This window comes from Crinia signifera, chromosome 1 (genome assembly GCF_055691185.1).
Source record: "Crinia signifera chromosome 1, ASM5569118v1, whole genome shotgun sequence".
Lineage (NCBI taxonomy): Eukaryota > Metazoa > Chordata > Amphibia > Anura > Myobatrachidae > Crinia > Crinia signifera.
This window is the reverse complement of record NC_139217.1, coordinates 473,306,934-473,333,290: the sequence shown is the minus strand read 5'-3', so window position 1 is coordinate 473,333,290 and position 26,357 is coordinate 473,306,934. Positions and strand designations below refer to the sequence as shown.

Genomic DNA, 26,357 nt, shown 5'->3' with positions numbered 1-26,357 from the left:
AATCCGGGAGGGTTGCCCACCCTTCTGGGGGCCGGGAGGGGGTACCCGATTTTCGGGAGACTCCCGGAAATTCCGGGAGGGTCGGCAACCGGTGCATTTGCACTCAGGAGAAGCCTGAGAATGTGCACGCAGCCTGCTGCCTAGTGCTCTGCTTGGTACAAAGGCACACAGCACCAGCCGATCTGGCTTTTTGATTAGTGCAGAATTTCATACTGCAATAACTTTCCTGTGTGTAACTTCATACTAATATACTAAAAAACCACATACTGTATATCCCATACTCAACTTTTATTGAGTGAGACCAAATTGTTTACAATCTATCCTTAGACCTGAGGACATTTATGGTATAACAGAGCCTATGCAGGGTAACCAATTTGGGGATTGATAGATTGGACACAATCTGTATTTAATATTGCCAACCGCTACCCTAACAATTGCACATGATATTGATGAGCCTTAGTAGCCGATATAACAAAATGTGCTGATTCTAGGGAATCCTATAAATTCCCAGATTGAGTAATAACGGAGCCAGTCTGACCTATCCAATATTAGACATTTACGGTTTAAAACACACACAACACGCCCGCACGTGTTAAGTTTTAACACACATTATTTGTCTTGTGTCTGTCTATTTGTGTTTTTTAATAATATTTCACTTGCTTCTTAATATGAATTAATAAAGGTTAAATTTTATGTATACAATTTCTACTTTTGGCATACCTTCCAACTTTGTCACCTTAGGATGCGGGACGATGCTGCTGCGCGCCGGAGGCGCGCCAAAATTTTCGGGGGCGTGGCCTAATTTGGGCCTATACTCGCGGCTCTTCCGCGAGGCCACGCCCCCATTTTGCCGCTATGGGGGCATGACCCAGAGGCTCTGTGAGCCTCTAGCCATGCCTCCAGCCCCCTGGCTGCGGGAATAGACGCTGTGCGCATGCGCACAGCGTTTATTCCCCGCTGCTTACCAGCTGACAGGGGGGACTCCCAACAGCCCCCCCACACCACGGGACACTGCCGCCCGCGGGTGGGACAGCGGGACAGGCCCTGACAATCGGGACTGTCCCGATAAAATCGGGACTGTTGGGAGGTATGCTTTTGGTGCACCACACCAGGACAAATCGCTCTCCCTGTTTCTCTGAATAAAATAAATTTGTTAGTGGTAGCACACCCCTAAAATACAATTTCCTGGTATAAGTCCGCATACCACAATATAAGGGGGCCTCTTTAATCCGTACTCTTTACCACAATCCACAGTCTTGTGCGATTGCACCCAACCTGTATAGTCACCTCGCTATATAGCCACCCGACTATTACTGTAGGTGCATTTGCAGCCAATGAAACCTGCGACGTGTCCAGATAATCCTCAGGTGCGTCATCAAGCTATAACATCCCCACAAATGAAAGCTGTGCGTAACTAGTGTATATACCTAAGGAATAACACAAATCAATCTAAGCATTTATATTGTATCCACTTGGCCAATTTCTCTGCTACACGCTCTCTGTGTGACACCTTTCATCTGTGACTGTTTTATAAAGGTCTCCCGCTGGTCCGAGACAGAGCGCGGGAGCCGGATGGAATGCATATGACCGGTGTGAGTGCGGAATCTGGATAAGTCACGCTGTGTGTCCGTGCCGCTAACGTCTGCCTCCTACACAAGATCAATTACACAATCAATTCATAATTTCTGCCACCAAGTGGTTTATTTTGGCAAATGGAAACAAAGATTTTCTATTAAACATTTATTATATTTGAAATGGAAGAAAATAATCTGAAGATCACGGATGTTTCTTCCGCCATGAGATAACAGCTACGCAGCGATACGATGAGATCATCCCAATGTACTGGTCACCCTGTCACATGTACCCACACAGGCTGCACTGGTAGCAATCATTCACATCCATCAACAGAATTCACTACATAGTATGCCAGCTAAATAGTGACCCCTGCAGCTGTTGTGTAACTGCAAATCCCAGCAGGCCATGCCAACCTCTGATGCTAAGGCTGAAGATATATCAGCCATTGGGGCAGATGTATTAAGCCTTAACAAGAGATAAATGCAAGGGTGATAAAAAAGAGAGATAAATGTCCAGCCAATCAGCTCCTTACTGACTTTTTCCAAACACAGCCTGCAACATGGCAGTCAGCAGGCGATTGGCTGGACATGAATCTCTCTTTATCACCCTTACATTTATCTCTTGTTAAGGCTTAATACATCTGCCCCAAAGTCTGTTCACCACAGTTGATGCAGTGCTACCCAGGTGTACATGTTACATCGGGTGTGTTATGACTGCCCGACAATCGGGATCCCAACAGTCAGTATACCAACATTGGAATCCCGACTGTCGGTGCTCCGACACGGGGGCGAGCGCAAAGATGTCCCTTGCAGGCTTGCTACGCTGTGGGCTCGGTGGTTCGCTTTGCTCGCCACAGGTTCTATTCTCCCTCTATTGGGTGTCCTGGACCCCCACAAGGGAGAATAGACCCTGTCAGTCATGATCCCACCTATTGGAGCACCAGCAGTCGGTATCCCGATTGTTGTGCTGTCAACCGACACTGTTACATCTGCCCCAGCTGAAGGGCAGCATGGTATTACCCAGGATCCCATGTTACAGCTTCCCCATCTGCAGTGCAGCATGGTGTTACCCAGGTGCACATGTTACATCTGCCCCATCTGCAGTGCAGCATGGTTTTGTCCATTTGAGAAAGATTATGCTTGTGTGAACCATGCTAAATAAGGCCCAAAAGCCCATGTAACAGTGGCAGCTGCAGCGCTAACCAGCGGCGTAACTATAGCACCGCAGCCCCCGCCACCGCGCGGGGGGGGGCTGTGCATGTGGGGGCGCCGGGGCTGCAGTGCTATAGTTACACCACCCCCTCCCCCCCCAATCCCCCGTAGACTTACCTATCTCGATGGTCCCGGCGGCTCCGTTCTTCTGCTGAGGACCACCACAAAATGGCCGCCCCCATATAGCATGGCGGGGGGGCGCCCAAAACTTAGCTACGCCACTGGCGCCAACCATAGAGTGCAGGGGGAAGCGGCTTAGCACATTTACACATACATGTTATCATGTAAGTAATATGTGTGCTGGCTGGTTTCTGTGGGTGTATCTGCCCGGGAATCAACCGTCACTGCAGGTAAATATAGACACGCGGACCTGAGAATGGGCAGTATATAGATAGAAGGGACATTAATAGGCTGACATGGAGACAGGCCCCCGGGGCTGACAATCAGCCGTCACTGCAGGTAAATATAGACACGCGGACCTGAGAATGGGCAGTATATACTGTAGATAGAAGGGACATTAATAGGCTGACATGGAGACAGGCCCCCGGGGCTGACAATCAGCCGTCACTGCAGGTAAATATAGACACGCGGACCTGAGAATGGGCAGTATATAGATAGGACGGACATTAATAGGCTGACATGGAGACAGGCCCCCGGGGCTGACAATCAGCCGTCACTGCAGGTAAATATAGACACGCGGACCTGAGAATGGGCAGTATATAGATAGGACGGACATTAATAGGCTGACATGGAGACAGGCTCCCGGGGCTGACAATCAGCCGTCACTGCAGGTAAATATAGACACACGGACCTGAGAATGGGCAGTATATAGATAGGACGGACATTAATAGGCTGACATGGAGACAGGCCCCCGGGGCTGACAATCAGCCGTCACTGCAGGTAAATATAGACACACGGACCTGAGAATGGGCAGTATATAGATAGAAGGGACATTAATAGGCTGACATGGAGACAGGCTCCCGGGGCTGACAATCAGCCGTCACTGCAGGTAGATATAGACACGCGGACCTGAGAATGGGCAGTATATAGATAGGACGGACATTAATAGGCTGACATGGAGACAGGCTCCCGGGGCTGACAATCAGCCGTCACTGCAGGTAAATATAGACACGCGGACCTGAGAATGGGCAGTATATAGATAGGACGGACATTAATAGGCTGACATGGAGACAGGCTCCCGGGGCTGACAATCAGCCATCACTGCAGGTAAATATAGACACGCGGACCTGAGAATGGGCAGTATATAGATAGGACGGACATTAATAGGCTGACATGGAGACAGGCTCCCGGGGCTGACAATCAGCCGTCACTGCAGGTAAATATAGACACGTGGACCTGAGAATGGGCAGTATATAGATAGAAGGGACATTAATAGGCTGACATGGAGACAGGCTCCCGGGGCTGACAATCAGCCGTCACTGCAGGTAAATATAGACACGTGGACCTGAGAATGGGCAGTATATAGATAGGACGGACATTAATAGGCTGACATGGAGACAGGCCCCCGGGGCTGACAATCAGCCGTCACTGCAGGTAAATATAGACACACAGACCTGAGAATGGGCAGTATATAGATAGGACGGACATTAATAGGCTGACAGGGAGACAGGCCCCCGGGGCTGACAATCAGCCGTCACTGCAGGTAAATATAGACACGCGGACCTGAGAATGGGCAGTATATAGATAGGACGGACATTAATAGGCTGACATGGAGAAAGGCTCCCGGGGCTGACAATCAGCCGTCACTGCAGGTAAATATAGACACGCGGACCTGAGAATGGGCAGTATATAGATAGGACGGACATTAATAGGCTGACATGGAGACAGGCCCCCGGGGCTGACAATCAGCCGTCACTGCAGGTAAATATAGACACGCGGACCTGAGAATGGGCAGTATATAGATAGGACGGACATTAATAGGCTGACATGGAGACAGGCTCCCGGGGCTGACAATCAGCCGTCACTGCAGGTAAATATAGACACGCGGACCTGAGAATGGGCAGTGTATAGATAGGACGGACATTAATAGGCTGACATGGAGACAGGCCCCCGGGGCTGACAATCAGCCGCCACTGGCACTGCAGGTAAATATAGACACGCGGACCTGAGAATGGGCAGCATATAGATAGGACGGACATTAATAGGCTGACATGGAGACAGGCCCCTGGGGCTGACAATCAGCCGTCACTGCAGGTAAATATAGACACGCGGACCTGAGAATGGGCAGTATATAGATAGAAGGGACATTAATAGGCTGACATGGAGACAGGCTCCCGGGGCTGACAATCAGCCGTCACTGCAGGTAAATATAGACACGCGGACCTGAGAATGGGCAGTATTTATATAGGACGGACATTAATAGGCTGACATGGAGACAGGCCCCCGGGGCTGACAATCAGCCGTCACTGGCACTGCAGGTAAATATAGACACGCGGACCTAAGAATGGGCAGTATATAGATAGGACGGACATTAATAGGCTGACCTGGAGACAGGCTCCCGGGGCTGACAATCAGCCGTCACTGCAGGTAAATATAGACACACGGACCTGAGAATGGGCAGTATATAGATAGGACGGACATTAATAGGCTGACATGGAGACAGGCCCCTGGGGCTGACAATCAGCCGTCACTGCAGGTAAATATAGACACGCGGACCTGAGAATGGGCAGTATATAGATAGGACGGACATTAATAGGCTGACATGGAGACAGGCTCCCGGGGCTGACAATCAGCCGTCACTGCAGGTAAATATAGACACGCGGACCTGAGAATGGGCAGTATATAGATAGGACGGACATTAATAGGCTGACATGGAGACAGGCTCCCGGGGCTGACAATCAGCCGTCACTGCAGGTAAATATAGACACGCGGACCTGAGAATGGGCAGTATATAGATAGGACGGACATTAATAGGCTGACATGGAGACAGGCTCCCGGGGCTGACAATCAGCCGTCACTGCAGGTAAATATAGACACACGGACCTGAGAATGGGCAGTATATAGATAGGACGGACATTAATAGGCTGACATGGAGACAGGCCCCCGGGGCTGACAATCAGCCGTCACTGCAGGTAAATATAGACACGCGGACCTGAGAATGGGCAGTATATAGATAGGACGGACATTAATAGGCTGACATGAAGACAGGCCCCCGGGGCTGACAATCAGCCGTCACTGCAGGTAAATATAGACACGCGGACCTGAGAATGGGCAGTATATAGATAGGACGGACATTAATAGGCTGACATGGAGACAGGCCCCCGGGGCTGACAATCAGCCGTCACTGCAGGTAAATATAGACATGCGGACCTGAGAATGGGCAGTATATAGATAGGACGGACATTAATAGGCTGACATGGAGACACTCCCCCGGGGCTGACAATCAGCCGTCACTGCAGGTAAATATAGACACGCGGACCTGAGAATGGGCAGTATATAGATAAGACGGACATTAATAGGCTGACATGGAGACATGCTCCCAGGGCTGACAATCAGCCGTCACTGCAGGTAAATATAGACACAAGGACCTGAGAATGGGCAGTATATAGATAGGACGGACATTAATAGGCTGACATGGAGACAGGCTCCCGGGGCTGACAATCAGCCGTCACTGCAGGTAAATATAGACACGCGGACCTGAGAATGGGCAGTATATAGATAGGATGGACATTAATAGGCTGACATGGAGACAGGCCCCCGGGGCTGACAATCAGCCGTCACTGCAGGTAAATATAGACACGCGGACCTGAGAATGGGCAGTATATAGATAGGACGGACATTAATAGGCTGACATGGAGACAGGCCCCCGGGGCTGACAATCAGCCGTCACTGCAGGTAAATATAGACACGCGGACCTGAGAATGGGCAGTATATAGATAGGACGGACATTAATAGGCTGACATGGAGACAGGCCCCCGGGGCTGACAATCAGCCGTCACTGCAGGTAAATATAGACACGCGGACCTGAGAATGGGCAGTATATAGATAGGACGGACATTAATAGGCTGACATGGAGACATGTAACACCGCTGCCTGGAGGTGATCACAGTAATAGCTCCAGTCCCTGGGCCCAGACAACAGAAAGTCAAAAGGCTTGTGCTGCCTTTTTCACCCTGTCGGCCTTAGGCATGTCAGCATTTTGTCGGTGTCGACCTAAGGCCTTAGTCAATGACCCATACTCGTGAAAACTGACCACTGGAACCTGAACACACGCACACAGCGGTGTTACACGTGTCACATGGGCGGGGACCTTATATTTGGTGACTGTCCCCTTGGTGTGATTGGCATGGAGATGACGCACGCCCCACGGTCCCAGGATCGGGTGACATTGTTGCACTAAGCTCTGCCACTTCGGCTCACCGCTGGAAAAGCCGTGAACTTGAAAGGACGTCGGCTGCAGGGATTAGGCCGCACTGGCAGAATGCCCCCATTCAGAGAGTGCGTCCCCCGACCCAGCGCGCACAGACCATTGTGACACAGACACCCCTCCCCGTACACCCACACATCTCAGACACTCTGTTACATTCCAGCCTTGGCTTTGAAGAGACGTTTCCATTCATGTCCCTCTGTGATAAAGGAGTTTGTCAGAGACCTTTCATGTTGTCATTGGTAGAGCACTGACTATTGTCTCACTTCTTAACCCTTTAAATGAGCTCTAACGCTCAGGGTCCTTTCAGAAACATTCAGACTATAGGGACGGATTAGAGACTAGTTACCCCCCCCCCCCTGTATACACTGCCTGTAACTCCTCGCTGCCCTGTGAAGTCTACAGGAGCCGCCAGCGATACAGAACGCAGTGCTCCAATACTACAGATTCTCTACAATATGCGAGTGTGTGAGAACTAAAGGTGGCCATACACACGCAGATTTATCCGCAGATCTGTCTGGTTGGAACAAAAACATGGTTATGGATGAGAGCAAATGACAGTTGGCCATTTGCTTGGAAATGCTGGAAAACTGCCTCACATGGTCCACACTCGTCTGTGTTGTCCAGATGGTGCCCCCACAAAATCTCCTTCGCCACCCGCGAATGCCCCCCATGTCACCTTAGACTGTTGGGACGCGTGCTTAGACTATGTGCAGTTGCTGAACGTGGGCCAATGACTGATATTTCTGCAGGTATTTGGAGATTTCCGAGCATGGCCACCCACTCACCTGTTTGGACACCCAGGCACAGCGCAGGAACAGGCCTCTTTTCATACGCCGTCCTGTAATGTACAAGGGGGGCTTTCTGCTGCCTCCCCGGCTGGCAGGTCATTACCCAGCACCAGGCCTGCTGTGTGCCGCTGCTAAAGTGCACTTCTTTATTTCATTTCCTCACCCTCAGCAGTTTTGTTCCACACACTGGAGCCCGTTGTGAGGGGTCCGGGGCTGCAGGGCTGTGGTTTTACAGGGCCTACAGAATGTTAATGAACAGAGCCATGGACCCCACAAATCACCTGAAGTCTCTGCCCGGCCTCTCAGCTTTTCCCATTAAGCTGCCTGTTAGTGGCAGGCGAGCGTATGTGTGTATGGGGGGGTCCTGACCGCAGACCCCTGAGACAACACCAGGGACTGTGCTACACTCGGCCGCTCTGTTCTAGGCTGCAGCTGCCTTGTGTGTGTGACGGGTCTGTCCCGGGCAATCACTATCCACTTACTCACATTTCTCTGCGGTTTTATTTTCATCCACTGAGCTGCGGAGATGTGGCCGGGGGCCCTGCACCCATCACTTACCTCTGACAGGGAGATGACACAGTCTCTGCCATCTGACCATCGGTGTACTACTATCCCAATGACATCAGTGTTCATCATCCATCCTACCCCACAAGCTGCTGCCCTGGTGACAACATTCAGTGTTACTCACATTTATAGGCCCCATACATACACTGACTTATCCTAAGGACAAGTCGGATCAGATTCTCTCTGAGCTCCCCGGGAGGGATCACTTAATACCCCATACACTAGGGCGACTTGTCCTAAGGACAAGTCAGCGCCGATTTCCCCCGAGCTTCCCTGGCAGCTCCCCGGGGGAGCTTGATAAGATTTGGCACTTGATGTGCCATTTTTTACATGTGATAAATCGGATGCGATGGGACCGGTCCGAGGGGGGGGCGGGAGCGGCAGGAGCAGGCTGTAAATGGGGAGCGGCAGGAGCAGGCTGGGAGTGGGGACCGGTCCGGGGGAGCGGTGCGAGATGTAGCAGCAGGCAGGGAGCAGGGACCGCGGCACAGAGCAGAGCGCGGTGGGAGAATAAAAATAAATCCTATTCAAAAGTCTGGGCGGCCACTGATTGGCTGTGAACTCAGCCAATCAGCGGCCGCCCAGTCTTTTGAATAGGATGGTTTCTATTCTCCCGCTCGCCGTGGGGACCGCAGAGCAGCGGGAGAATAGAAACCATCCTATTCAAAAGACTGGGCGGCCGCTGATTGGCTGAGTTCCCAGCCAATCAGCGGCTGCCCAGTCTTTTGAATAGGATTTCTTTCTATTCTCCCGCTGCGCCCCCGGTCGCTCTGCTCTGCACTGCACCGCAGTCCCTGCTCCTTGCCTGCAGCTACATCTTGCGCCGCTCCCCCGGACTGGTCCCCACTACCAGCCTGCTCCTGCCACTCCCCCAGACGGCTGCACATGATTTATCCTATGGATCTTATCCCATGCGAACGGGACCGCGCATCGGATCAGATGCCATACTGTACGCAATTTGGCCGATTTCACCCAATTTCTCGGCCCAATCCTCCAGAATCGGGTGAAATCGGGGCCAAATCGCGTAGTGTATGGGGGCCTTTAACATTTGGCATTGATGTGCATTGGGTCGGATGGGATGTCTACACATGCGATTTGGTACAATTTATCATCCCGATCCATCAGAATCTGGTAAAATCAGACCAAATTGCAGTAGTGTATGGGGGCCTTAAAACACCAATATTATTCTGTAAAGCGCCTTGAGTCCTGTTAGAGAAAGTGCGCTATATAAATTAAACTTACTTACTACCTCCTTATCTTCCACACGACACAGCTAACACTCTAATCCATGGCCTCATCATGTTCCACAATAATTATTGCTATAGGCTATTGCAAATTATTTTACTTACACACAAAAGTCATGAACCAAACTACACCAACATACATCTCTTCTCTTATCTCATAGTATGTGCCAAGTCCTTACCCCTGGCCAAACTGCTGGGTCACGTATCTTACAGCACACCAGGAAACTTTGTATTCTGGTGGAATCGATGCAATAAAGAATACAGTATCTATCCTTCTGTATCAATGCCTATTTCCCTATAGATTGTAAGCTTGCGAGCAGGGCCCTCCTACCTTTTGACTGTCTGTAAAAACCCTGTTTGTTGTATCACTGTCTCCTTTGTAAAGCGCAACAGAATATGTTGTGCTACAGTATATAAGAAACTTAATAAATACATAAATAGTCTCCTTACTGGCCTTCCCCAATACAGACTCGCACCACTTCAGTCCATCCTGAATGCAGCTGTGAGGCTGATCTTCCTAGCCAGACGTTCATCTGCAGATCCGCTCTGCCAGTCCCTCCATTGGTCTTCTGTAGTCTACCCTATTCAATATAAAATACTGTTACACACAAGGCCATAAACCAAACTACACCAACATACATCTCTTCTCTTATCTCACAATATCATCCAACACGACCTCTACGCTCCTCCCAAGATCTGCACCCCCACGCCACCCCCACTATCAATGCCAACCCGAAGCGTGGCAAGCCCGCGAGGGGCGGCGGTACACGTCCTCCGACCTTTTCATACCCACACTATCCACGTCGGTGTGGAGTTGATTTTAGATAGTGTGGCGAACGCAGCGAGCCACCGAGCCCAAAGCGTGGTGAGCGCATGCGTATTACTTCACATGTATTCCGCGTCCCTGCGCGTGGCTGGCTGCGCTCGCCACGCTTCGGGCTTGGTGGCTCGCTGTGCTCGCCACACTAACTTAGGTCAACTCCACACCGACGTGGATAGTGGGGGTATGAAAAGGTCGGAGGACGCGTACTGCCGCCCCTCGTGGGTGCGCTGCGCTCGCCACGCTTCGGGTTGGCGTTGATAGTGGGGGTGCTTTTAACATTGTAAGCAACCATTGTGGTGCTTATACAATTAATAATCTTATAGGGGGGGCCAATTGACCTTGAAAGCACCCACAATTTCAAATTGTATACCATCGCATTGTATGCCATATACAATGGTATACAATTTAAACATTGTATGACATCGGGGGCCATCGCGTCGCATCGCATACCATTGTATGCCTTATGGTATGCGATGCGAAAGTAAATGTCAGAAAGGGTGAACTAGAATAAGGCCCATTGTGTGGTCACATCCTCAGTGACATGGGCGTGTCAGAGAACAATCTGCACTTTTCTCTGCCTCCCACTCTACTACCTCTCCTCTTGACCCTATACCCTCGCAAATAAGTAAATCTCTGTCTCCTGTGCTCATCCCAATCTTAACTAAAATCTGTAACCTCTCTTTCTCTACTGGCGTCTTTCCTTTATTGTTCAAACAAGCAGTTATTACTCAGATTCTGAAAAAAAAAACAGAATTCTGATCCAAGCTCTCTCTCAAACTACCGTCCCATTTCTCAACTTCCATGCACCTCCAAACTACTTGAAAGACTTGCTTATACTCGCCTCACACACTTTCTTAACTCGCACAACTTAATGGACCCGCATCAGTCAGGCTTTCGTGCCCAACACTCCACAGAGACAGCACTGACTAAAGTTGTGAATGATCTGGTCACTGCTAAGTCTAAGGGCCACTACTCACTACTAATTCTTCTAGATCTCTCTGCTGTTTTTTACACTGTTGACCACACACTTCTCATACAAACACTACAATCCATAGGTCTTAAAGACACAGCCCTCTCTTGGTTCTCATCCTACCTCTCTAACCGCTCCTTTAGTGTTCGTTTCTCTGATTCTACCTCCTCTTCACTACCTCTTTCAGTTGGAGAACCTCAGGGTTCAGTTTTAGGTCCCCTGCTTTTCTCAATCTATACCTCATCTCTTGGCAAACTAATCAGCTCCTTTGGATTTCAGTATCATCTGTATGCGGATGATACTCAGCTCTACCTATCCTCGCCACCTCAAACTTAATATCTCAAAAACAGAATTAATTATATTTAAGCCAATAAATAGTAGTTACCAACCTGATATCTCTATCGCTGTTGAGAAGATGACAATCACTCCTACCTCTCAAGCTCGCTGCCTAGGTGTTATCCTTGACTCAGAACTTTCCTTTGTACCCCACATTCAATCTGTCTCAAAATCATGCCACATGCACCTAAAAAACATATTTAAAATTTGCCCTTACCTTACACAAGACACTGCAAAAACTCTAATCCATGCTCTCATCATCTCACGCATTGATTATTGCAATAGTCTCCTTATTGGCCTTCCCCAATACAGACTCGCACCACTACAGTCCATTATGAATGCAGCTGTGAGGCTAATCTTCCTAGCCAGACGTTCATCGCCTGCAAAGCTACTCTGTCAGTCACTTCATTGGTTGCCTGTATTCTACCGTATTCAATACAAAATTATTTTACTTACACACAAAGCCATAAACCAAACTACACCAACATACATATCTTCTCTTATCTCAAAATATCATCCAACACGACCTCTACGCTCCTCCCAAGATTTGCGTCTCTCATCCACACTCATTACTCGCTCCCATTCCTGACTGCAGGACTTTCTTCGGGCTGCACCCACTCTGTGGAATGCCCTCCCAAGCACAATAAGACTCCTCCAGTCTCCAAACCTACAAGCGTTCCCTACAAACTCATCTCTTCAGGCAGCTTATCAAATTCCAGAACCAGTCACAGAACCTTGCATTCTGGTGGAATTGATGCAATAAAGAATACAGTATCTATCCTTATGTATCAATGCCTATTTCCCTATAGATTGTAAGCTTGCGAGCAGGGCCCTCCTACATTTTGACTGTCTGTAAATACCCTGTTTTGTTGTATCACTGTCCCCTTTGTAAAGCGCAACGGAATATGCTGCACTATATAAGAAACTGTTAATAAATAAATAAAAAATAAACAACCGTTGGCAGAGTTGCACTGTGCTTAAGCATTGAATGTGGGCATGTTGGGGCTTTCCCGTTGTCTGTCCCTGTGTATGTGTCAGACGTGACCTCTGATAATACATATTACTGTATGTGATAACGGCCTGTATAACGGCGGCTGCAGTCCCTGTGAGGGATGTGCGGCTAGGCGTTATGCCCCTCAGGTATTATTGGGGTCTGCACTCTGACAAGCTGACAGCCAGGATGACAGACAAGTGTCCTCTCCCTCCGCAGTCCTGATTAATAGGCTCCTTATATTGATTAGTGGAAGCGTGACATTAGCAATGCGCCCGGTCAGCAGTGCGTCCTAAATGTCATTTAATTCCTCAGCGTTCTCTCTCATTAACCCTGTTACCCCCATGTAGTACTCCTACTGATCCTTCTTCCTCTCTCCTTCTCTCCACAGAAGCAAGGCCTAAATCTCACACGTTCATCTCCGAATCTGGGTCGCTAGACCGCGTTCAGCCTCAGCGCGCAGGACGCAGCCCGCAGAGAGGTAAGGAACCGGTTCAGGTGGAATGTGTTGCAGACTGCGCTGTTTTCATGTAATGTGGCAGTCAGTCATTTTGGGAGTCTGTGAAGAGATATATTTGGTGTGATTGTGGTGGAGAGTCACTCTGTCCCCTCCTCAATCAGGGGTGCAGGCTTATGACATAGGTGCACTGCGTTCCTCTAATATGGACGCATCCTGAACAGTACAGTAGTTATAGAGTCACAGAATAGGAGGGAGATTGCTGGTGTAATGATGGGGGGGCACAGTGTTGGTGTAATGATGGGGGGCACAGTGTTGGTGTAATGATGGGGGGGGGGGCACAGTGACTGTTGGTGTAATGGTGGGGGGCAGTACTAGTGTAATGATGGGGGGGGGCACAGTGTTGGTGTAATGATGGGGGGGGCACAGTGTTGGTGTAATGATGGGGGGTACAGGGCTGGTGTAATTATGGGGGTGGGGGGACCAGGGCCAGTGTAATGATGGGGGGGGGGGGGACAGTGTTGGTATAATGATGAGGGGGCAGTACTGGTGTAAGTAATGTTGGGGGGCAGAACTAGTGTAATGATGGGGGGTACAGGGCTGGTATAATGATGTGGGTGGGTTGCACAGGGCCATTGTAATGATGGGGGGGGGGGCACAGTGCTGGCGTAATAATGGGGTGCTCAGGACTGGGGTAGTACCCCCCCCCCCCCTTGCTAATTATGCCATTTGTCAGGAGTTTTAGCCAGCCAGGATAACAGATATCAGAGCTTATGGCAGATTTGTGATTCATACCTACAAGCATTACTAGGAGATGCCACAAGAAGCATAACTGACATGCTAGGATTTATTGTTTCAGCTTTTTGTCCTATATATAAGGCACTTTAATCCCTGAAGGCCTGTTACTGACCAGATAAAAGCAAACGTTCCTATCTATCAGCTGTATAGTGGTGTCATCATTCAGCGCTGTCTCTTTGGGAGGTAATGCCTCTCTCCCGTTATAGTGGTGTCATCATTCAGCGCTGTCTCTTTGGGAGGTAATGCCTCTCTCCCGTTATAGTGGTGTCATCATTCAGCGCTGTCTCTTTGGGAGGTAATGCCTCTCTCCCGTTATAGTGGTGTCATCATTCAGCGCTGTCTCTTTGGGAGGTAATGCCTCTCTCCCGCTATAGTGGTGTCATCATTCAGCGCTGTCTCTTTGGGAGGTAATGCCTCTCTCCCGTTATAGTGGTGTCATCATTCAGCGCTGTCTCTTTGGGAGGTAATGCCTCTCTCCCGTTATAGTGGTGTCATCATTCAGCGCTGTCTCTTTGGGAGGTAATGCCTCTCTCCCGTTATAGTGGTCTCATCATTCAGCGCTGTCTCTTTGGGAGGTAATGCCTCTCTCCCGTTATAGTGGTGTCATCATTCAGCGCTGTCTCTTTGGGAGGTAATGCCTCTCTCCCGTTATAGTGGTGTCATCATTCAGCGCTGTCTCTTTGGGAGGTAATGCCTCTCTCCCGTTATAGTGGTGTCATCATTCAGCGATGTCTCTTTGGGAGGTAATGCCTCTCTCCCGTTATAGTGGTCTCATCATTCAGCGCTGTCTCTTTGGGAGGTAATGCCTCTCTCCCGTTATAGTGGTGTCATCATTCAGCGCTGTCTCTTTGGGAGGTAATGCCTCTCTCCCGTTATAGTGGTCTCATCATTCAGCGCTGTCTCTTTGGGAGGTAATGCCTCTCTCCCGTTATAGTGGTGTCATCATTCAGCGCTGTCTCTTTGGGAGGTAATGCCTCTCTCCCGTTATAGTGGTCTCATCATTCAGCGCTGTCTCTTTGGGAGGTAATGCCTCTCTCCCGTTATAGTGGTCTCATCATTCAGCGCTGTCTCTTTGGGAGGTAATGCCTCTCTCCCGTTATAGTGGTGTCATCATTCAGCGCTGTCTCTTTGGGAGGTAATGCCTCTCTCCCGTTATAGTGGTCTCATCATTCAGCGCTGTCTCTTTGGGAGGTAATGCCTCTCTCCCGTTATAGTGGTCTCATCATTCAGCGCTGTCTCTTTGGGAGGTAATGCCTCTCTCCCGTTATAGTGGTCTCATCATTCAGCGCTGTCTCTTTGGGAGGTAATGCCTCTCTCCCGTTATAGTGGTGTCATCATTCAGCGCTGTCTCTTTGGGAGGTAATGCCTCTCTCCCGTTATAGTGGTCTCATCATTCAGCGCTGTCTCTTTGGGAGGTAATGCCTCTCTCCCGTTATAGTGGTCTCATCATTCAGCGCTGTCTCTTTGGGAGGTAATGCCTCTCTCCCGTTATAGTGGTGTCATCATTCAGCGCTGTCTCTTTGGGAGGTAATGCCTCTCTCCCGTTATAGTGGTCTCATCATTCAGCGCTGTCTCTTTGGGAGGTAATGCCTCTCTCCCGTTATAGTGGTCTCATCATTCAGCGCTGTCTCTTTGGGAGGTAATGCCTCTCTCCCGTTATAGTGGTGTCATCATTCAGCGCTGTCTCTATGGGAGGTAATGCCTCTCTCCCGCTATAGTGGTCTCATCATTCAGCGCTGTCTCTTTGGGAGGTAATGCCTCTCTCCCGTTATAGTGGTGTCATCATTCAGTGCTGTCTCTTTGGGAGGTAATGCCTCTATCCCGTTATAGTGGTCTCATCATTCAGCGCTGTCTCTTTGGGAGGTAATGCCTCTCTCCCGTTATAGTGGTCTCATCATTCAGCGCTGTCTCTTTGGGAGGTAATGCCTCTCTCCCGTTATAGTGGTCTCATCATTCAGCGCTGTCTCTTTGGGAGGTAATGCCTCTCTCCCGTTATAGTGGTCTCATCATTCAGCGCTGTCTCTTTGGGAGGTAATGCCTCTCTCCCGTTATAGTGGTCTCATCATTCAGCACTGTCTCTTTGGGAGGTAATGCCTCTCTCCCGTTATAGTGGTGTCATCATTCAGCGCTGTCTCTTTGGGAGGTAATGCCTCTCTCCCGTTATAGTGGTCTCATCATTCAGCGCTGTCTCTTTGGGAGGTAATGCCTCTCTCCCGTTATAGTGGTCTCATCATTCAGCGCTGTCTCTTTGGGAGGTAATGCCTCTCTCCCGTTATAGTGGTCTCATCATTCAGCGCTGTCTCTATGGGAGGTAATGCCTCTCTCCCGTTATAGTGGTCTCATCATTCAGCGCTGTCTCTTTGGGAGGTAATGCCTCTCTCCTGTTATAGTGGTGTCATCATTCAGTGCTGTCTCTTTGGGAGGTAATGCCTCTCTCCCGTTATAGTGGTGTCATCATTCAGCGCTGTCTCTTTGGGAGGTAATGCCTCTCTCCCGTTATAGTGGTCTCATCATTCAGCGCTGTCTCTATGGGAGGTAATGCCTCTCTCCCGCTATAGTGGTCTCATCATTCAGCGCTGTCTCTTTGGGAGGTAATGCCTCTCTCCCGTTATAGTGGTCTCATCATTCAGCGCTGTCTCTTTGGGAGGTAATGCCTCTCTCCCTTTATAGTGGTGTCATCATTCAGCGCTGTCTCTTTGGGAGGTAATGCCTCTCTCCCGTTATAGTGGTGTCATCATTCAGCGCTGTCTCTTTGGGAGGTAATGCCTCTCTCCCGTTATAGTGGTCTCATCATTCAGCGCTGTCTCTTTGGGAGGTAATGCCTCTCTCCCGTTATAGTGGTCTCATCATTCAGCGCTGTCTCTTTGGGAGGTAATGCCTCTCTCCCGTTATAGTGGTGTCATGATTCAGCGCTGTCTCTTTGGGAGGTAATGCCTCTCTCCCGTTATAGTGGTCTCATCATTCAGCGCTGTCTCTTTGGGAGGTAATGCCTCTCTCCCGTGCACTCTGTACTGAATGTGACTACATAGACAGCCGCTTTTACATCCATATGACAATAACAAGATCTGTTTCACAATATAAAGATTTGCTGAAGAGCACGGAGACAAGCTGCAAAGTATAGTATTAATATAATAATGTAAGGATGCAGACGTCCACTGACCTGTAGAGTCCTCTTCTTATTAGTGGGTCACACGGGGGGAGGCGGCGTCGGCATGTGACACTGCTGGGCCTATATTGTAGTCACTTGTGAGCGTCATTCCTTGTACATTATACAGCGCACTGTGAATAATTTATCATATTTTGCAGTAACATTGACTGTGCATTTAGTATAACATGCTGGCTGAACACAAAATCAATCTCATTTATATTACATAGGGGGAAGTGGGAAAGACCAGTGCACAGGTTGGGATTTTAATTGAGAATTTGGATTAGTCTAAAGATCTTCGATTAACGGAGAATAGTCCCTCCAATCAGTGTAGAGTGTGGAGATGTATTCTATATTAGTAACATGTATGACTATCGATGTTCAGGACCTGTGACAACTCCCAGCCAAGTTCTGCATCACTATGAAAATATCCGCAAGAATAGATGATGGTATTAAACATATCACGTAATACACATACGTATTGGCACGCAAACAAACAATGACAGAAATAATAAAAACATTTTTTTCAGTTCCCGAGGGATAGTAACACAGTTGGTGTATCCCAGTGACGTGAAAATGAAACACACTGTGGTCTGATACAGAGTCAGTATTTCTGTTCTTCTGACACAATAGGGGACATATAATAGGATGAGAGATTCGGTAAGTAATCATTTACACTGCAGAACCAGTCTGATATTGCAGTGTAAATGATTGCCGCTTTAAAAAAACTGGAGATTTCTCACCACATCTCTCGCTTCCTGAATCCCTCATCCTATTACATTCCCCCCCCCCCCCCCCCTAATGTATTTTTCAATCTGCAAAAAATAGGTAGTAATGGAATGTATCAATACCAGCAGTAACAATGTTGTTAGTTATAAACAGTGTGTTCCAGAGGGTAGGAATCGTTTGGTCGACAGTCATTAGGTCGACATGGATAAAGGTTGACATGGTTCTAGGTCGACATGGGAAAAAGTCGACATGGGTTTAGGTTAACAGGTCAATATGTCGACACAAGCATTAGGTCGACAGTCAAAAGGTCGACATGGTTTTTTTTACTGTTTTTTTTTACCTGAGTGTCAACACAGTCAACATGGACACAGTTTATAGTGCGCCGCGTCCCCTCACAATGCTCTCTTTGCTCGCAATGCTTCGGGCACGGCGCCTCGCTGCGCTCGGCACACTTTTTTTATTCTCCCACCACGCCCTAGTATATAGTAGGGTATGAAATACTGCGTGCCGGCTCAAAAACAGTGAAAAACCCCATGTAGACCTTTTGACTGTCCACCTAGACACCTAATGCTTGTGTCGACCTAATGACCTGTTGACCTAAACCCATGTCAACCTCGACCCATGTCAACATAGAACCATGTCGACCTAATGACTGTCGACCAAATTGCAATGACCGTGTCCCGTTCTAGAATGAAATACATTCGGGCAGATGGTGAAATCGGTATAAAACATATTTGCATCTATAATGGTTTGGATTATAAAACCACAGCCCGAAGGATTCCACTGCTGGATCACAGTCTATACGTTTAGCTTTTAGTTTTAGAGATAGTAAGCCAAGCAAGTACCATACCAGTAGGCACTTCAGACAGCGGGCATAGGCCTGGGCATGTGGGTGCAGTCAGCATCTAGAGGTGCCTGAATTGTGCTCCAAGCGCTACATCTTACAGGGGCCTACACATGGGGAGATTTTCTGAGCGTACTGAACGGTGCTAGATCGCTCAGCATACAGCTATGTGTCAGCGCTGTGTGCTGAGCGATCTGTCAGTACCAGTGCTCTCCGGTTAGACGTAGATGAATATCCAGCATGCTGGCGATAGCGGAGCGCAGAACCACGCATTGCTATCCCTATGGCCATACACACAGAGCGACGTAGGGGCATTGTCTAAGCAATATAGTGAGATCGCTTAGACATTGGCCCGTGTGTAGGCCCCGGCCTCTAATAGCGGTAAAGAGAGAGCCGACTATTCCAATAGCTTCAGGCAAGCCGGGAGCGTGGGATGAGGAGAAACCATCCAGTCCACAGGAATGCGCGGAGCAATAGTGTGCAGGCTCTCCGGCAGACAATGCTGCTTTATATATATAGGCTGTCAGGTTATTCTCTGCCAGCATTGTTCCCGTACCGATCATTACAGGGCTGTAATAGGAATTACACTACATTATTGTTTTATTGTGGATAATTCTCTTTTTGTTCATATTCATTTATATAGAGCGCTGTTCAATATTTCATTTGTAACGGAACAATTCATTTTTACTTGGTATTGATGATTTATTACAATTCTGCAAAGTTTCCGCAGTCACAGGTCACATGATGTAGTGAGCAGAGAGGCTTTTTTTGACGCTCTGAGCTCTGTTGTAGCTATAACATTGCGTTCCACTACACAGGTCATGCCAAGGACGGAGAAGGAGATCCAATTAGACCCCTGGAACAGCACATCAGGCCAGTACCAAGGCTTAACCCGGGTCCTATTACTGTATGAAAAGGTCCACCAAGGTCCGGGTCCTCCTACCTGACTGCGGCCATAGCTGCAGCCTGAGCATTTCTGATGTGGCTGGACGTGGGCTATGCCAGCTCTGTGCGCTCTGTGTACAGATCCATTTACATTCACAAGGAGTGAGCCTACCGGTGCATCTAGAGCACAGGATTAAAACCCAAGCAAGCATGACAAGTACATACAAACATTACACAGATAGGCCCTTATTCTGATCGGTGCGGATATATCCGCATGCGTTCGGCCCGCCGATGTTTTGTGTCTGCGCATGTGCAGAGGCGTCTCTGCGCATGTGCGAGCGGGGCGTACGGCCAAATCCCGCATGATATGTGAACACTCCGAACAGGGGGTGGAGAGGGGAGTGAAGGGCTATTTGGGCTCATTACCATATGCATACGCCCCGCGTTTCATGGGAGTTCCCATGAAAACGCTGGGCGTACGTATGGTAATGCGGCCGTGACGCACGTGTAGGGGGCAGACATATGACATCGCCGGATGTCAGCTGCCCACCCAGATCCCTGCTTTTGCACGGAGAAATGCCCGAGTGGTCTGAGGTTGCGGGTGCTGGTGGAGCACTCGGTCCTGCATTCGATGGTCTGCGACCATCGAATGATGGGGGAGGTTCCCTTAGATGGAGGAGGCGTATTCCGTGAAAAATACACGTGCGGTCCGTTCGGCCAGCTTCTTACCGCGTACGGACGGAGTTGGCGATCCGTATGGAAGGCGGGGTTTCGCACGCACGGTCCTGGCCGCATAATCGGCTCCGGCCGCACCGTTCAGAATAAGGTCCATAGTGACTTGGCCAGACCTGATCCTGTCACCCCAGTGCTTTCAGACTGCAATGCTAACCACTGTGCACTGGGCTGCTTGTAGCCATCTGGTCGGTCTTACATTACACAGTGGCGATCAGTAGTGTTAGATACTTTCATGGTTACAGTAATTGCTTTTCTGTGTTAATTTAAAACATTCATCGTGTGATCCGCTTTACCCCCTGGTGTCAGCCGGCCTGGGCTCTGCATCGTGTCACCTAGCCTGACATGTTTATACAATGGTATATCCCGGACTACTGGTTTACCGTGGTCATGACATCACCGGTCATGTGACTTCCATCAGTTTCATCCGCCACTCAGTAGAAGACTGAGCAACTATTCGCTACCAGTTACACACAGCAGCTGCTTAATGACAGCTTCTGCGTCAGCCACGAGAAATGCAACCAATGCACATATAAACTAGGCAGTAATGTCATTAAATTACATTTTCTTTTCATTTTATTATTTACACAATATTTATTTTATAGGACTATAGTTTATATACGTTTGCTTTGAAGTCTACTTGCAAAGATTGTTATGCAGTATAGTTTTCACCTTTGTACTCCATATATTGTGTTTATAGTGATTGTAGCACTATCTGGTTAACAATAACCTGCAGCAGTAGTAGCGCTGGATTTATAGCATCCTTTTTCTATGCAGTATAGTGCCATAGTTTGCTTTCTCTTCCTCAGAGTCCATGCATTTCGGCTTATCTGATGTCACAGGTGGCTCCAACTGGCCAGCCCAATATACTCTCTCCCCACACCTGCAGATGTGTCCTCATACACCAAGCCTCAATACGCCATGTGGCGAGAGTGGTGTATCGCAGTCTGATTCACCCGGCAGATGCAGCAACACGCGCTGAGTCTGTATCAGAGGCGATGGCCTTCCGATATTAACTGCACAGAAATGTGCTGCAGATAAAGCACAACGGAACCTGGTGTGAAAATAAGTCACGGTCGCTGCACCGGGCACCTAGCGTATCAAACTAATCAGTGCAGTCTCACCAGGCAGCTTTGTCGCATCCGATTGTTTAAGATGCACATTCGTGCGGAAAAAGATGCTCAGCACAAGCCAAAGAGCAGAGATCCCGGTGTGCTGAGAAGGGCTGCGTGCAGCTGCACAGATAGTGTATGGGGTCACATGTGAGGGCCTGATACATAGCTGGGTGCTGCAGTTGTACAACTGCATCAAAAGACGCACCACCACATTTCACCTCCGCCTTGGCATCCATCTCAGAATCGGTCTGCACCGCTTTTATTTAGTTGTTCCTGTATATGACCCGGCACTTCCCCCGATTCTGACCTCGGATCACGTTTTGCCGACCATGATTACCTACGTTATCAATCTCATGTATCAAAGCTTTGGGAAGATCCAGATAGCTCCTAACCTGTGCCCAATTCAGATCTGCTCGCTAGCCTGCGTATATTCACTGGTAAACACAACCCTGCGGATATATCCTCACAACACAATGCGGGCGGATGTGTACACTTATCATGGCCCCGGGGAGTGATTTCTTCTGTACATGGGGATAATGCCATCTGCGCATCTGCCGCACTGGTCGCAGTGAGGATTTCTCTGCAAACTCAGTGACAGACAGGGGGCGTTGGTGGTAGGTAACGGGGGGTTACAGTGGCTTCGGCATTGTAGTGCTGGGCAGCCATAGGGCAACTAAGAAGGTTGATTATACGGAAACGGTCATCTGTCAGACCAGACTTAGGTCGACAGTCATTAGGTCGACCCCGGAAGGTCGACTGTCCCCAAGGTCGACAGGGTTAAAGGTCGACATGGTTCATGGTCGACATGACTTAAGGTCGACATGGGCCAATGTCGACATGGTTTTAGGTCTACAGTTATTAGGTCGACATGAGTTTTTCAACATGTGCCGACAGGCGGTATTTCATGCCCTACCATCCACTAGGGCGTGGTGGGAGAATAAAATAGTGTGCCGAGCTTAGCAAGGCACCGTGCCCGAAGCATCGCGAGCAAAGCAAGGGGCTGTGGTTCGACTCCAACTGTGTCCATGTCGACGGTGTCGACATTCGGGTAAAAAAAAAAACAGTGAAAAACTCATGTCGACCAAATGACTGTCGACCTAAAACCATGTCGACCTTAAGTCATGTCGACCTTGAGCCATGTCGACCTTTAACCCTGTTGATCTTGGGGACAGTCGACCTTCCGGGGTCGACCTAATGACTGTAGACCTAAGTCTGTTCTGACAGATGTACCGCTTCCGATTATACAGAGTCTGCCTCCAAGGGGCATCTTGGGTGGATGTGACAATCTCTGTGCACTATATCACAGCTCTGATGTAATCTGTGTCGATCCCTGAAGTAGGACACCTGCTCTATATGTCTCAGATGTATGGGGAAGGTCAAGAACCATCTAATCATTGTAAAGTCCTTACAAGTAGGAAGAGAACAGTGTTCTCCGTGCAGACTTTCAGCCTGGAACTTCCGCTTAATCCCTAACGTCTATCATGTTAATTACTCCAACCGCCATTGATTATTTCTTTCTGTCCCTCGCCAATTACAGTCCGTCAGCCAAAACATAATAATAATATTAATGTTATTTATACAGCACCTTACTCCTAGTGGGACTTGCTTTACATGCGCTTTTACAGCACAATATACCAGACAACTGTAAGAGTGGGTGTTAGTGAAACGCGTCAGGACACGGAGTCCGTGTGTGAAGGATCCGACAGTGGGGGCCTCTTGCACTGTGCGGGGAAGAGAGACAGAGCCACAGAGTTGACAGCTCAGCCCCCAGATGACATCAGGCAGATTCTAGGTGCTGCTAATGTACAGGGCAGACAGGGATCAGAAGCTGCGTCAGGTACCTTGGGCCTTGGTCATATTGGGGGGGTGAAAGTCAGTAAGCCAATGTTAGCAGTGATTGGCCATCTTGCAGGCAGCCAGTGAGAGAGAGCATAGAGTGGGAGTTCTGTGGCGCACACAGCTGGTTGGTTGGCTAGTAGCGAGCGGCTGCATTTTGTACCATCTGTGTGTGGTGCAGTTCTTCTGCTGGGAGACCCATGTACAGGACATTGCAGTAGTAGCTGATCCTCTGCGGGAATTAGGTGCCTGATTCTGGCTGTTCCTCACATGGAAGAATGAGGATGTTATTATGGCTGATACCTGATGTTTAGGTCTTAGATGCCACAATCCAGGGCAACACCAATACTCCGAACATGATCCGTGCTTTGTAGTTCTTGGTATGATTGGCATAGCTGGTGTCAGATGCCCGGTTAGGCTGGCAGTACCCAGCGCGATTGGTATAGCTGGTTTCAGATGCCCGGTTAGGCTGGCAGTACCCTGTGTGATTGGTATAGCTGGTGTCAGATGCCCGGTTAGGCTGGCAGTACCCAGCGTGATTGTATAGATGGTATCAGATGCCCGGTCAGGCTGGCAGTACCCAGCGTGATTGTATAGATGGTATCAGATGCCCGGTCAGGCTGGCAGTACCCAGCGTGATTGTATAGATGGTATCAGATGCCCGGTCAGGCTGGCAGTACCCAGCGTGATTGTATAGATGGTATCAGATGCCCGGTCAGGCTGGCAGTACACAGCGTGATTGTATAGATGGTATCAGATGCCCGGTTAGGCTGGCAGTACCCAGCGTGATTGGTATAGCTGGTATCAGATGCCCGGTTAGGCTGGCAGTACCCAGCGTGATTGGTATAGCTGGTGTCAGATGCCCGGTTAGGCTGGCAGTACCCAGCGTGATTGGAATAGCTGGTGTCAGATGCCCGGTTAGGCTGGCAGTATACAGCGTAATTGGTATAGCTGGTATCAGATGCCCGGTTAGGCTGGCAGTACCCAGCGTGATTGGTATAGCTGGTATCAGATGCCCGGTTAGGCTGGCAGTACCCAGCGTGATTGGTATAGCTGGTATCAGATGCCCGGTTAGGCTGGCAGTACCCAGCGTGATTGGTATAGCTGGTATCAGATGCCCGGTTAGGCTGGCAGTATACAGCGTGATTGGTATAGCTGGTATCAGATGCCCGGTTAGGCTGGCAGTACCCTGTGTGATTGGTATAGCTGGTATCAGATGCCCGGTTAGGCTGGCAGTACCCAGCGTGATTGGTATAGCTGGTATCAGATACCCGGTTAGGCTGGCAGTATACAGCATGATTGGTATAGCTGGTGTCAGATGCCCGGTTAGGCTGGCAGTACCCAGTGTGATTGTATAGCTGGTGTCAGATGCCCGGTTAGGCTGGCAGTACCCAGCATGATTGTATAGATGGTATCAGATGCCCGGTTAGGCTGGCAGTACACAGCGTGATTGGTATAGATGGTATCAGATGCCCGGTTAGGCTGGCAGTATACAGCGTGATTGGTATAGCTGGTATCAGATGCCCGGTTAGGCTGGCAGTATACAGCATGATTGGTATAGCTGGTGTCAGATGCCCGGTTAGGCTGGCAGTACCCAGTGTGATTGTATAGCTGGTGTCAGATGCCCGGTTAGGCTGGCAGTACCCAGCATGATTGGTATAGATGGTATCAGATGCCCGGTTAGGCTGGCAGTACACAGCGTGATTGGTATAGATGGTATCAGATGCCCGGTTAGGCTGGCAGTATACAGCGTGATTGGTATAGATGGTATCAGATGCCCGGTTAGGCTGGCAGTACCCAGCGTGATTGGTATAGCTGGTATCAGACGCCCGGTTAGGCTGGCAGTACCCAGCGTGATTGGTATAGATGGTATCAGATGCCCGGTTAGGCTGGCAGTACCCAGCGTGATTGGTATAGCTGGTGTCAGATGCCCGGTTAGGCTGGCAGTACCCAGCGTGATTGGTATAGATGGTATCAGATGCCCGGTTAGGCTGGCAGTACCCAGCGTGATTGGTATAGCTGGTGTCAGATGCCCGGTTAGGCTGGCAGTATACAGCGTGATTTGTATAGCTGGTATCAGACGCCCGGTTAGGCTGGCAGTACCCAGCGTGATTGGTATAGATGGTATCAGATGCCCGGTTAGGCTGGCAGTACCCAGCGTGATTGGTATAGCTGGTGTCAGATGCCCGGTTAGGCTGGCAGTACCCAGCATGATTGTATAGATGGTATCAGATGCCCGGTTAGGCTGGCAGTACACAGCGTGATTGGTATAGATGGTATCAGATGCCCGGTTAGGCTGGCAGTATACAGCGTGATTGGTATAGATGGTATCAGATGCCCGGTTAGGCTGGCAGTACCCAGCGTGATTGGTATAGCTGGTATCAGACGCCCGGTTAGGCTGGCAGTACCCAGCGTGATTGGTATAGATGGTATCAGATGCCCGGTTAGGCTGGCAGTACCCAGCGTGATTGGTATAGCTGGTGTCAGATGCCCGGTTATGCTGGCAGTACACAGCGTGATTGGTATAGCTGGTATCAGATGCCCAGTTAGGCTGGCAGTACCCAGCGTGATTGTATAGATGGTATCAGATGCCCGGTTAGGCTGGCAGTACCCAGCGTGATTGGTATAGATGGTATCAGATGCCCGGTTAGGCTGGCAGTACCCAGCGTGATTGGTATAGATGGTATCAGATGCCCGGTTAGGCTGGCAGTACCCAGCATGATTGTATAGATGGTATCAGATGCCCGGTTAGGCTGGCAGTACCCAGCGTGATTGGTATAGCTGGTGTCAGATGCCCGGTTAGGCTGGCAGTACACAGCGTGATTGGTATAGCTGGTATCAGATGCCCAGTTAGGCTGGCAGTACCCAGCGTGATTGTATAGATGGTATCAGATGCCCGGTTAGGCTGGCAGTACCCAGTGTGA

The 26,357-nt window shown here is 49.4% G+C and overlaps 1 protein-coding gene across 4 annotated transcripts in view; it reads left to right on the top strand.

The window, feature by feature from the left end:
* Positions 1-26,357, top strand: part of CNTFR (ciliary neurotrophic factor receptor) — a 532,905-nt gene that overhangs the window by 291,364 nt on the left and 215,184 nt on the right. For all 4 annotated transcript variants that reach the window (XM_083155439.1, XM_083155437.1, XM_083155438.1 and 1 more), the window contains one exon: positions 13,284-13,373. In XM_083155439.1, the coding sequence (XP_083011565.1) occupies positions 13,284-13,373 (90 nt within the window). The remainder of the gene's footprint in view (positions 1-13,283; positions 13,374-26,357) is intronic.